Source organism: Falco naumanni, chromosome 9, assembly GCF_017639655.2.
Source record: "Falco naumanni isolate bFalNau1 chromosome 9, bFalNau1.pat, whole genome shotgun sequence".
Classification (NCBI taxonomy): Eukaryota; Metazoa; Chordata; class Aves; order Falconiformes; family Falconidae; genus Falco; species Falco naumanni.
Genome location: NC_054062.1, coordinates 49,581,403 through 49,594,964, shown reverse-complemented (window position 1 = coordinate 49,594,964; position 13,562 = coordinate 49,581,403). Strand labels below are relative to the sequence as shown.

At 42.2% G+C, this 13,562-nt stretch overlaps 1 protein-coding gene across 2 annotated transcripts in view; it reads left to right on the top strand.

Moving 5' to 3' along the window:
- The window catches only part of CTBP2 (C-terminal binding protein 2), a 319,500-nt gene that overhangs the window by 254,797 nt on the left and 51,141 nt on the right, over window positions 1-13,562 (top strand). For both annotated transcript variants that reach the window (XM_040607556.1, XM_040607557.1), the window contains one exon: window positions 1,103-1,262. In XM_040607556.1, the coding sequence (XP_040463490.1) occupies window positions 1,205-1,262 (58 nt within the window). In that variant the 5' untranslated portion in view covers window positions 1,103-1,204. The remainder of the gene's footprint in view (window positions 1-1,102; window positions 1,263-13,562) is intronic.

Genomic DNA, 13,562 nt, shown 5'->3' with positions numbered 1-13,562 from the left:
CTTAAAAGGGTAGTGGATGGCTGGTGGGGGCAGGAGCCTCTCGAGCAGGATCCATCCCTGGAAGGTTTGTAGCTCTTAGCGTGGTCATCTGTCTTCACCTTAAAATAGAAACGGGGATATTGATTCACCGGTCGTATAGCATAACTCGGTAAAAAATTAGTGCGTGTAGCGCTGAATTGTTTGAATTCAGTTGTCAGCATGAGGTCTTTTCTTGTATGTCATGATTCATGAATGCTGCTGTGGAATCTGCTTTGAAAAACTCATACCTGGATTTTCCAGCAAAGCTGTTGGGTAAAAGTGCCACAGTGGCACATTCAGGAGCTGCAGCCTGGGCTCAGGTCGGAGCGTCCGGGGGTTAAACACACCTTTGGCTCTCTGGCGGAAGGAAAGCATCACACCTGAGAGGATCCGTTTAGGGTCTTCCTCCGTGTCACCAACATGTAGACAGCCTGCAGCTGTTTTGTCTCTTTGTAGAGCATTTCTTGTAAGTTAGCCACACATATCACTCTATGGATTGCTTTATTTCATTAGCATGTAGAAGCATGTACGCTAGAAACAACAGAGCCCTGGCACCCAAAGTTTAATGTGAGTCCTTCAAGTCTGAAGGTAAGGACAGGCTACAGTGACAGCTGGAATATGGATCAAGGTCTAGTTGTAAATTCAAGGTCCATTGATGACTTTTACAGGGCAAGGCTTAACCAAGACATGACAGGGGTTTTATGTGTGTGAAAGTACTGGAAGAGCAAAAGCTCCTTCCGTTTTTCATACGCTCTCTAAGAATCTTTCAGTGTCTGTGAGCCTACAAAATAGCTTAATGGATTTTATCTGCTAGGAATAGATTTTTAAGACAGAAATAAAACTAGGAAGGCCATACAGTGCTTCAGCAGTTCTTGTGTACAATGCTGTTTTTTCTGATCACCAGGAAGATAAAGGAGCCGGCTGTAAGCCTGACGTGCAGTATAAGATGCGTGACCGGTGGGATGGTGGAGTTGGAAGTGCTAAACTCACGGCTGTCCTTTCTGAAACCCTCTCTGCTGTTGGGGATGGGCAGGTCTCACCTGACATGCTGGAAACCCTAATGAATCCTTCCCTTTCTCTGCAGGATCGACAGTGGCGGTATGCACGCCAATTCCTGTGATTTTTCCTAAGTTCCTGGGGGAGTGCTTTGCTTTTTGAATCAGAAAGTTACAAAATACCATCAAGAATGGCACTTGTGGATAAACACAAAGTCAAGCGGCAGCGACTGGACAGAATCTGTGAAGGTAAGAGTACGCTCCAGTTTTTCTATAGATGCTGACAGATGGGTAAGGTAGAACATCTAATTTTCCTTGTCTTTTACAGTGCTTAGACATAAAGAGACCCAGTTCCAGGACTAGATCCCCTGTCCTCTCTGTTGGCTCAAAAAACAGTCATACTGTTCTTGAAACACTGAAAAAGGATATACTAGTTACTCATTTGAAAGTTATCTGTAGTCCTTGTTAATAGTATTTTTGTTTCATTACTAGGTCTTCTCCTTTTATCCTAATTCCTACTGAAATGGTCTAGTCAGTCCCAATTTGAAACATAGCTTAAATTTATACTGTCTTTAGAAGAGGGTTGTGCTCTGTTAAATGTGCTGCTTTCTGGAGGTCTCCTCCAGCCAGAGAAAGAGCCGGGACGCAGAGGCTGGTACCGTAACTCTTCCTTCCCTTCCCACTCCAAGCAGGGCCAGTTGTAGTGTCCAAGACAAGTGTCACTCGAGGCGGTGAAAGTATACGATCTGTAATGTCGACTGTCATCCTATAAGAAACAGATGGAAAATTTAAAAGTTGTTGTTGGAGTATTTCTTATGGTTTTGGACATATTGTTGGCACAGCATTTCTTTCATTGGTGTGTGGTGATAAGGCGGATTTGCTGTAACTCGTTCTTTATTAATAGTGTGTTACAGTGTCACAGCACAGCTGACTTCTATCCTTTATTTCAGTTTTCTAGCAGAAAAAGTTTTTTGGGTAATGTTTTCTACTGCAGCTCACATAACTACATTACTTATGATAAAAATCAAGTGATGGCAAACAAGCTCTGACATTCAGGTGTACACTCCAATAACTCTCCTGTGCAGACCAGCACTCCTGCAAGTTTTACCATCAGCAGCAAAAGCAGAACAGAGTGTTATTTTTAGGAAGAATATCTGAAGTTATGTCTCTTAGAGTTCCAGTGTTATCTGCTCTTAAGTAGATGGATAGTGGCCTCAAGGTTAACAATGTGCAGTATTACTTGACTGCCAATGAGGTGAAATAGGTTTTGCTCGTGGATGAAAGCACAGAGCTCACAGGGGAGTTGTACCACATCTGTTTGAGCAAAGTGGGGCTTTGCGGAGTTTTTAGCGAGTGTAAATGCTGATCAGCAGGACAGGGTGTTTTTTGCCTTGATTTTTGTGTGTAGCACATTGCTTACGCTGGTATGCCAAAGTAACGCTCCTTTGCTGTTACTTTAAACTTGTCATGAGTTACTTAGCTCTGTTAATTTTGGAGGCAGAGCAGAGAAGATGAGAACTAGGAGGGAGTATCCAGGGTACACTGCAGTGTGGAGCTGCATATTTCTCCTATTGAATGTCATAAACACTCAGGTGTAGTACGCTATCTCATCTTCAAAATTTACTTTGAACTTGACTTAAAAGAGTTGTATCAGCTGAGCCTGGATTTTCAAAAGCTGCCTTCCCGGTTTGATGTTTACTATCAGATCTAGTTGCTGAGTGTACAAGAAATTCGAAAGGATCGTACGACAAACCTGCTAACAGAGCTTTAGATGTGATTGAAGTTTAGATTATTTCCCTCTGATATATGAGCTTTTTTCATCTTTCTTGGTTAAAAGATATTCTTTTCTAATCTGTAATGTGCAGAATACAACTTTAAAGTATACTTTGTCATTTGCCACTTGTTTTCTGAATTGATTGAAATGATGGGATTCATCGTTGTAAGACACTTGTGTTGTATTTATAAGTAACAGCTTAAGACTCAGTGTAAACAACATGGTAAAATTACCTTGAAAATTGCAAAAAGCTTAGGATTTGACAAAACACTAGCCCTGTAGGACACCAGTATACTATACTGGCATCTCTGGTGGCTATTTTTTATTATAGGCTCCTAATCTTGGATTATAGCATAGCAAAGCATTGAAGAGAGGCCATCCCAGCTGCTGTGAAAACACGCTTTGAAAAAGAATGAGCATTTCTCTTCATTTTGTCTTAAAAGTTATAAGGAATAGTCGGTGAAAGATGAGGAGAAATTAGGGAGCTGCTTCAGCAGACTGAGGAGAGGAGTCTTTGCTAACAGAATGGTGTTCAGTGAGAAGAATCTCCACTGTTCCAGCAAGCTGAGGGCAACGTGGTCCAAAGAAGTTGCTATTAATGAGTTCTTGTTCTGTGGATGCACTTGCGCAGTTTTCTCTTTAAAAAGTGAATGGGCTACAAAGCTACTTGATGAAAAGCTAAATGTTTTGTGGTATACAGGTGGATTTCTGTACTTTTTATGAAGTTGTATATACTGTACCATCCCGTTTACACTTTACAACACAAACCCTTGGAGGGTTTGCTAGGAATGGACTTCATTTCCATGCAGAAGGATGGTAGTAGGTCTGGAGGTGGAATATCCTCAGGCTACATGTTGTAATCACTATCCATACTGCCGAATGGATTCTCCTTCATACAGGCTTACTAAAACATGTTGAAGGAAATAGCTTATAAACTGTTGTGGCATTAAAAGAGTATATTAAAGAAGCTGCAGTGTTTGTATTACTCTCTTAAACATGCATCTGGCATGGAAAAATAATCCAAGACATACAAGGAGGTGGTATCTTTGAAAACACCGGCTCATAGACTTTATAGGCAGGTTTATGAGTCTTCCAGGGAGAGAAGCAGTTTGGTCTTATTGCATTACTTAGCTTGACCAGTTCCTCTGTTTTTTTAATATATAGTTATGACGTCTCTGTATGACGGTGTTAGTTTTTGCTCCAAGCAAGCTGTCTTGAAGAGGTGAGCTTTTGGCACCAGGTTACGGATTTTGCTCTATAGAGAAATACAGGTGGGACAAAGGAGATAAAGGAATTTTAGGGCAACAGCCTGCAGTAAAGACATTTAAGAGTAGTCTGTTAAGAATTAAGCAGGTTTATGATCCCATCCAAATGAAGCAAAGTCAGTGTGCTCATAGTGATCGTGGCTTAACTGTTTCTTTCTTTTCTGGTTGTCCCAGAAAGCTTGGGTGCCTATTCTGTAATTGGATCCATGTGAATGGAAAGATGTACTCAGTGAATGACTGGGGCTTTTGAAAATAATATATGCAGCGTGGTTTACATAATTCCTGTTTGTGGAATTGTCTCTAATTACGTAGTGGGTCGAAATATGCTTTAGAGGCGGAGCTGCTGGTGCTGTGTTTAGTTAGACTTGTCCAGCACTCCCTAGTTCAGATCCTGTTCCCATTAGCTTGTAATTCTGCCACATTTAAAATTTGTTTGAGCTGAAATTTTCCATTCCATGATGAGTTTTTAGCTCAGGGTGAATTTAAAAAAAAAAAAAAAAAAAAAGTTCCGGCAAAAATTGGGAGCTGTATCTGAGTGGGAGATGGAGAGGGATGTTGGTTTTGCTGCCTTCAAAACAAAGGAGAGCTGCGGTCCTGCAGCCATGCAGTGTGGAAGCTGCCGTGCTGCTGGTCTGGATAAAAGGGGTCTGAATTTTGCAGCAGAGTTGCTGTGGTGTGAGGAGTGTTCCCATTACTGTTGTCAGATTTGGGGCAATTTCTCAGCCTTTGAAAGAAATGAAGCGAGCACAGGTAACGCAGCTGAGGGTCGTGCCACGTGCTCTGTAAGTAACACTCCTCCAGTGCAGAGGTGGCAGGTGGGGGGGGGCACCTCTCACATGTCTGCAAAAGCCGAGCAGCAGGATTAGGTGAAGATGAGTGCAGAGTAAATCAGAGCAAGGAGGCAGGATGGAGCCTGCGTGAGGAAGGGGGGGAGAGCAGGAGCTCAGGGAACTGGCCCTCAAACTTCGGTGCTGCAAGAAATAAGGTTACCCTTCGATCCTTCATGACCGTCCCTCATTTTAATTTGTTACAGTGGTCTCCAGTTGCATGATCCTACAGGCATGTGTGTTATATGTCTTTGTCTTGTAAACCTGGCAGGTTCCTCCTGCTCTTCCTCAGTGCTCCCAGCCTCGGCGGCCTCCCTCTGGGCAGCAGAGAGTGAGTGAGGCTCCAGGTTGAGGAGGACCCGTGGCAGGCCCTGCTAAGATGACAGAATGTAGGCAAGATGTGCACTATTGCTAATATGCTGGGTTTCTTGTTTTTTCCTGTTTATTCCTTGCCGTTTCATGGAAGGGAAGGTTGAGCCACAGAATCCAGCTGCTGACAGTTGTGTCTCTCCCTGGCAGCACCCTGGTCAAGGTGGCTTGTTGCAGCCTGCAGGAATTTCAAACCAGCAGCAGCAGCAATAACCCTCAGGGCAGAAGCTCACCTGCCTTTCATTTAGCAAACAACAACAGAGGGAGATCAGGTGTAGGTTTTTTCTGTGCTACCTGTGGTAGAACAAGGTGTCTAAGAAACTCCAAGCTCAGAAGACCATGGTACTCCTGGCACATGGCATCCATCACTCCTGTGGGACTGCAGTGCTCACACAAGGCATTCCTGTGCAAGGCAATGAAGTATCACTTCTGCGGCCCTGCCTGCTGCTTGCTCAGCCGTTCTTTATCCTGTGCTTCTGTGAATATGGTTTAAACAAATATTAAGTGATACTGGGTCTAGACAAGGAGTGAGGAGTAGCTCTGCAGTTGCTGGCAGTGTCTTTGGGAACAGTCTGTCTCGGAAGCCAGAGGAGAAGGCGCTATGGCAGTGTGCAAGGCTGTGTTGTCTTTTCCTCACGAAATGCAGAAACTTAATGGGGACAGGGCAGGAGTGGTGGCACATCTAGGGTACAGGATGGCAGTGTCATGTCTGTGTGTAAAACACAGGTTTCTTAACACCTCTGAATTCCTCTCTGATGATCCCAACTGCTGCCTCTGCTCCATACCATTGCAACTGTGCTAGCCTGCTACCTTCAGCACCAGTGCCATGAAATTTTAATGCCTGGCTTTATAGGTTAAGGTTTGCGCTGACATTTATGAGTCAGTTAAGCTTTCAACACACGCCCCAAAAGTGGCAGCGCTGAGATGAACAAGAAGCAAAGAGAAAAAATAATTGCAAGGCCAAGTGAGCCCAGACATGTTCTGATTGAGTTTTTGCTTCAGGATTTGTCATTATCCAGTGGGAAATCATGTCTTACGCGTCAGTTTGTGCCACCAAAGCTCTGTACTTTGCAAAATAGCAGAACCGTTTGCACTGCCAAACAAGCCGCTCATATTCTTTGTTTTCTTTCAGGTCCTGTGATATGCCTAATGGCTGATAAATGCCAGCACAGTCACATAATACTTTTCAGTGCTTAATGCATGAGTCTTTTGGCTTTTGACTTACTGATTAATATTCTGAGTGGCACCCTAGTGTCATCTTCAGATGAGGCTTCTCTGGTGCTACCCATAATTTATAGTTCCTGTAGGAATTACTCAAGTATTTCCCTTCTGGTCCCTATAATATCTATGTGTGGTGTTGGACCTCCCCATACCCTTGTTTATCAGTGGCTGTGGGGCACCATCGTGGGTACTGATGCCTCTTGAATAGGTCTGAGTCCTTTGATGCAATAGTTTGTCTTGAAAACCTTGAATAAACACCTTCCTGTGATACACAGGCCAGTGGCGACGGTTGTTTTCTCTCTGTTCTCATCTTTCCCCACTGATTTTGTGGCCATTCAAAGGAAAAGGAACAGAAGCCCTTGAGTGATATACTTGCATTTTCAGGCTGAAGCAGGAAACTCAAGATGAACTAGGAGACGCCTTTGTTCCTCCAGCAGCCAGTTCAGTTGATTGCTCGTTATCTGTTTGTTTGCGGTGGTGCCTGCTGTTTGCTGGATTTTGACCAAGCCCTCATTAAGGAGGGTATCTGCTCTGAATTGCATACAGCATAGAGCACCTGATGGTTAAAATAAAGTACATACGATCTGAAAAGGAGCTGACGTCAGCAGCTGCTGCGCAGAGCAAAATCCATGCATCCTGCAGCAGTTGGGAGACGAGGTGGCCCTAGTGCTGCGTATCTGCGCCCGTGTCTGGTCATTGTGCTGAATTACTGAGTCGGGGAAGCTCTCCCAGCTGCAGTTGCTGAACCATCCATAAACAACCCAACAACAAAATCTGGGGAATTTTTCTGTGGGGTTAGCAGTCCAGGTTTCTTGCAGGCAGCCTGGAGGGTTTCTGTGGAGCACAATGTGAGCAAAACAGGGACTAGAGGTGGTGGGAGAGGTGTGGTAGCACTGGTGGGAGTCTAAAGCTGGCTCGTTTTTTTGCAAAGGTGAGGAGGGGTCTATGAAATGGAAGAGGGAATTTGGAGAAGGAAAGGATGGTTTCATCATTAACAAAATAACCTCAGCTGTGGCTGTGTGAGCCTGGTTAAGTTGTTTCAAGGGTGGACAGAAGAAATTCAGTATTCCACATTTTCACCTGTGATAGAAGTCAATGCAAGCCATATCCAGTAATATTGGAATAAATATACCATGTAATGCTAAGTACTCTGGTAAATTCAAACCTGGATCTATGGCAGGGCTGGGTTTTGCCTGCTGTTTATTTCGGTTTCTCATCCATAAAAGTGGACTTAATATTCACACTGTCAATTATTGCTTGAGGTGAATTTCCTTATAGTTAAAAAAACCCTCAATAAAAGTGCCCCTGAAGAATTGTAATGGTTCTGACTTTTCAGCAGTATTTGAACAGTGTGTCCTTGAGGTCTGGGCTCACATACCACTAACAGCAGAATGCAGCATAAGTTCTCTTTCAACAACTACAGTCCATTTGCGCTAAAAAATAGAGGAACCTTGCTCGTAGAAGCAGATGGGAAAATGTACTTAAAAACTACAAGACAGTCAGAATGAAAGTTGTACAAGCAACCTGAATTCTGGCATCCTGTTGGTTTCCAGGCCTTAGTGTTTTGTTAACATTGTATTGTGTAGGAAGTAATCAGTTTAAAGACATTGTGGTACATGTAATGCCAGAAAATTATTTGTTTCAATGCTCAGCATCACTCTTCCAGGCACATCGCATGTGTGAGGGTCTCACGTGTGACTGGGCAACTCTGGAACGTGGCTGCCTCCAATTCTTGCTCCTTTGTTTAGCGTAACAGTGGCCAAAATCAGTACGTTTGATATTTGGGTGGAGGAATTTTCTTCCATTCTTGCAAATTTGCATGCCAAGTATCATCTGATAATACTTATTTTTACTGCTTAGAAATAGAATTTTATTATCTCAGGAAATTCTTATCACCACTAGTCATTTGATGAGAAACAATGAGTTAAAGATGATATCAAGTGTGGAAGAAACTGCTTGTCCTGAGTAAAAGTAACTTATTTAGAATAAATATAGACCTTTTTTTTTTCCTAGCAGACTTGAAGTTCTTTGTTCTGTGAATATAAAACACAGTACAGGGATTCCCCCCCCCCCCCCCCCCCCCTTCCCCAATAAAGCTTTTTATGTTTTTTTAGGAAAAAAAAAGTTTCCACCTCAAAGCACATAAACTATCAGGCTTTTAGGGAAGGGTTGCTTACCACATTTTGCCCAGAGAAAAAGCAATGTTAGCTTGTCAGATCCTCTGCTGTTGCAGCCTGTGCTGATTTATGCTAACTGAAGATTTGTCTGGCTGCTTCTGATGTTTTTCTCTTTCAAGAGTCCATATGAAGTTCTTTGGCCTTTACAGAGGTTTCAAAAAGTCGGTTCGAATTAATACAAAAGCTGAATTATAACTGGTTTTACCAGTGTGGGCAATGAAAAGTATGCCACCCAGCAGTGCTCTTAATTACTTTTTCACTGACAGAGTCATAGCAGGTTTGGGAATTACTTGCCATTAATAGGTTTTGTTAAAAGTTTAAGATTTTTTTAAAACTGGACAGAATGCTGTGGATGAAGAAAGTTGAAACAACCTCCTTGGGTTCACAGACATTATTCAAGCTTATTGACCATATTCTATGATTTTCCAACTCTTTTACTGTGCTGAATCAAGAACTCTATATTTGTAAGTGGACGTCTGCTTTGTGACAGGGGTACTGTGTAGCTCCTATCTGCAGGTGTGCTGTTGTCCATATAGCATGGAGGCATAGGCTGTTCAAGTAGTCTTCCAGTTCTGTGTAGATTTTTTTTTTCTATGCACTCACTTACATGCAGTCTATCTCCTGTGACATGCCATAGGGGGATATGCATGACAAGATGTAGAACTTGAGCCAGATATGAACCCAGCCTGGCAAAATCCCCCAGGGCATCCAGTAACGAGTAAGACACATTCAGATAAGGTTACAGGCAAAAATTTCATTAATTTGGTGTGCAACTTTTTTGTAGTAGATACATGACTCAAGCTATTGCAAGAAGGAGAGCTCCCCTTTCCCTGAGCTGTATGCACAGACATAGGAAGAAATACCTCTGTTGTGTTCTTCTTGTGTTTAAGTCCACATTTATGGTAACTTAATACGTGTCTAACTTAATTCTGCCCTGCATTTTTCCATTTTCCCCAGCCTTAAGACAAGAAGGTTCCATGTAACATACTTTATAACTTCATGTCATTAATTAAGAAACAATTACAGATGATGACTTCAATACCATCAACTTAATTTTCATCCTCACCACATTTCCCATTTAAATTAACTGGTTTAGGGATTAACATGTTGTCATCATATCTGGGGTTTTTTTTCTCCTTATGCTAAATCTTCCCCTGCATTTAAAGATTACTCAGAAAAGTGATAATATCCCCAGAATATGCAATGAGAAGCCACGTTAAGGGGCTGTTGGAGCAGTGGCCCTGGGGCAGCCCTGTTCCCGAGCTCCAGAGTTCGGCAGTGCTGCAAAAGCTGCCTCCAGCATCCAGGGGCTGGAAGTTGGTTGCTTTACCTCTTCCAAGTACATGATGGGAAGTGATCAGTCCTCAGGGACAGATGAGAACAGGATGGATTTTCCCTCAAAATACCAGAATAAAACTGGTATCTAACTCCTAAGTTAGAATCTTTCAAGGACTAATGACATTTGGATCTGGACCAGACTTTCAGGTTTGATTCTGATTCTATTGAATATTTACTAGCAAATATTTTGACAGGAGTAGGACATCTGGCTATACTAAAATAAAGCTGCAGAGAAACACACTATGCAACTTTTCTTTTATATTTTCTGTTATCCACAAACAGATGTAATGGATCGAAGTGCCAAAACAGTGAAGGTTTTCATTATGTCTTTTATATCTGAGAGCTTTCTTCAAAGAGCAAGTTTCCTAGAGATGGTTGTGCATTTTTGGTGCCTTAAAATTAAATGGCATTGATCATTTCTTACTGACACTTTTATGTAGCCCATTAGCTTAACACTATTAATCTGTTTTGTCTTTTTTGTAGATTGTCTTTTTAGTTTTTTTAAAACAAAACACTCTCTGCTGCCATCTAGCACCTCAAAACTTACTAATAAACAGCTTCAGTTCACAAAATAGCCCACACTTACAGACTGACATCTATTTTTGAGAGGAAGCAATGTTGCTGCCTGCTGATGATAACAGGTATTTGATTGAATCAGCAAATGAACCGAAGCAAGGGGTGCAGTACTGGCATTGGGGTCAGCCCCATCGGGGAGCAGCTGTCCCCCATAACCATCCCCGGGGAAGGTGGGGGACCACAGTAAGACATACCCGCAGATGCGGTCCCTCCACGTTTGACACTTTGATTATTGCAATACAATAATACATAATCCAATCTTTTAAAAAAGCAATCCATAAGTGTTTTTTAGCTGACGTAGTATTGCCTCCTGATTTGGTTCGGTTTGGTTTTGATTTTCATTCTGGTTTTTATCTGCAAGGGAAATACGCGTTTCAAGCTCTTGGTATCATCAGGCCAAGTAAGGCAGAGAGACACCCTGAACTCCAGCCTGTTTATCTCCTCAGGACCATGTTACAATCTAGTCATTAATTATTTTTTATGCAAAGCCCAGACATGCATGGCAGAGTTCAGAATTACAATATATATTCATTTAACAATGGTTTTCTCTACTGCTTTCTGGGACAGATATAATTCCTATGCTTTTCATTACATGTGCTATTTAAATCTTGATCCTGAATTCTTATTAAAAATGATGAGATTTGACCTCGAAGTCTAATACCCAGTTTTGGAGACACGGTGCTTGATGTGATTTCTAGGGGATTATTTTTTAAGAGCATTCGTAGATTAGATCTTTGCGAATAGCTGAGGGATGTGCCCAATGAACCTTGTCTACTGGCTTTTAGACTGTCATTCAGCATCCAGATTGATTTTTATTTTGTAGTCCTTGAAAGTGTGTAGTTTTGTGGTGTAGGGATACATCTGATATTTTTATTATCCCTTTGTTGATGCAGGAATGTGACAATGCTGTTTCTGCTAACTCTTATTAGAGTTCCCCCGTACTCGAAGGCAGAATTGTTTCTGATTGAAGTTTTGAGAGCTTGTAGGGCTCATTCCAATGGCTCAAAGTGTGTTTTACAGCTAGGCTTCTTGTTTTTAACTATGAGTGTATTTTAGATGATTGCAAGCTTCCTGCATTTGTTACCTGCAATTTGATTTTCATCCTGGATAGCAAATCACCAAGGCTTTGCCAGAGGAGCAGGGTAACATGAGGTGGTAAGTTACCACTTGCTCGTCAGGGTGCTTCTGCACGTACCTTATTCTGCAATAAATACAAGCTAATTGGAGGTAGGGTACCCTTCAATGAAAGATGGGTGAAATGTTTCCAGCCAGAGAGTCGCTGGCATGTGGCAGTGATTTGAGACGCAGTGCTGGCTGGCTGGGAGGACGGGAAGGAGCCTGTCTTCTACACCAAACTCCTTCCGAGCAGACACAGGAACAAAAAAGCAGCAGAGCGGCACGTGGTCAGGTCCACAGGTCACTGTAGTTTCCTTGTGTAAAATGCTCCTGTGTGCCTTCTCAGCACGATGCCAGCTGGTGTGAGTGGAAGAGGCTTCGCATCCTCTCTCGTCATGTTGATGTGTAGGGTTTCAGGGGATTCTTGGGGGATTACTCAGGATGGCGCTGCAATAGTGTATCACCAGTTTTGAGAGTAAATGTCTGCTTTATTTGGCATGGGAAGCAGACTCCTTTGCTGTGCCTCCACATTTGTTTAAGTACAATACTGAGGTTTTATTTTCCATATGCACGGGTCCATTTGTGTGTAGCCAGTGGGAATGGCAATTGAACCCAGTTACAGATTCCAGTTTGTGCACAACATTTAGAGGCAGTGTGTGCTAGTGCATTCCTGTAGCTTGTCACGCATGTAGAGCCAATGGTTATGGCATATTTCTACCCCAGTGCCAGGGGGGTTGAGTTACAAATGGACATAAGCTTTTGTATTTTGCTTTAAAGTCATCAAAATACAGAGTTACATGAGGCAATGATTGTTTAATAATCGGCTGATCTTAAGAGTGTTTTGTTGTAACACACCAAGTTGGTATTTGAGAGTGTTTTGTTGAAGTTACAAAGCATCTATGCTTTTGGTTTGGAAATTGGTAAAAGCATGTGGCATGGCTTCAAGCGCTGAGTGCTTTCAGATGCTGTTCTGTTCCTTTGATTATTGAAAATGATTCCAGCACAATCCTGCTAATTTTCTCTTTGTACTCCTCTAATTTCAGGAGACTGTTAGAAAGTCCATCTAGGCAGAGTGCTTATTGCCACTGTGAGAGAAATTTTTGCAGAGCCAAATTTTAGCAAATGCAGTAATTTCCAAGGATTTGGAACATTTCCTTTGTGCTTTTCTTCTCCCAATCTCTTCTTTTTTTTTTTCTTTTTTTTTTTTTTTTTTTTTTTTGGTGCATATGCATGTGTGTGTGTGTGCATTATTCACGGTTCATGCTATTCGTTTTCTTCTCCAAAGCATCCATGGTATACTGCGGTATAGTTTAGCACCAGCTTGTTTATGCTTCCCCGGTATCCTGCAAGCTGAATGTAGGAGGACGTTGTTCAGTACAGGATTCCCGAGCTTTGAGGGTCATTAGGCACAATCACATGTGGTCCTTGAGAGCCCAGGCAGTGAGGCCAGAAGCATTTATCCCACCAGTAGCTTTGTACCTTGTCACTTGAAAACATCTGACAAACACTGATTAATCTTAACACTGTCTGAATGTGATAGGTGTATATTATTATATACCTCTTGATGGAAGAGGAATCTGCGAGTAAGAAATTAAGCAATTTACTTGCTGACAGTGACATAGCAAAGTATAAAGGCTGAGTGTCCTGGTACCTGCTCTCTACATCAACATGAGACACATTTGTTCTCTAGAGGATTTTGTACTACCAGGGGTAGGAATCCTTTCCTTTGAAAGAGAAATAGCCATTCCAATACTGATGCACCTTACAGTTTTTGCCAGTAATGACATTTAGCATATTCACTGCATTGTTTCAGTTCCACTCTCCCAGAAGGAAATGATTTGGGAGAAAACATCAACATTTTACGACATTTTTTTTTTCTAATAGAA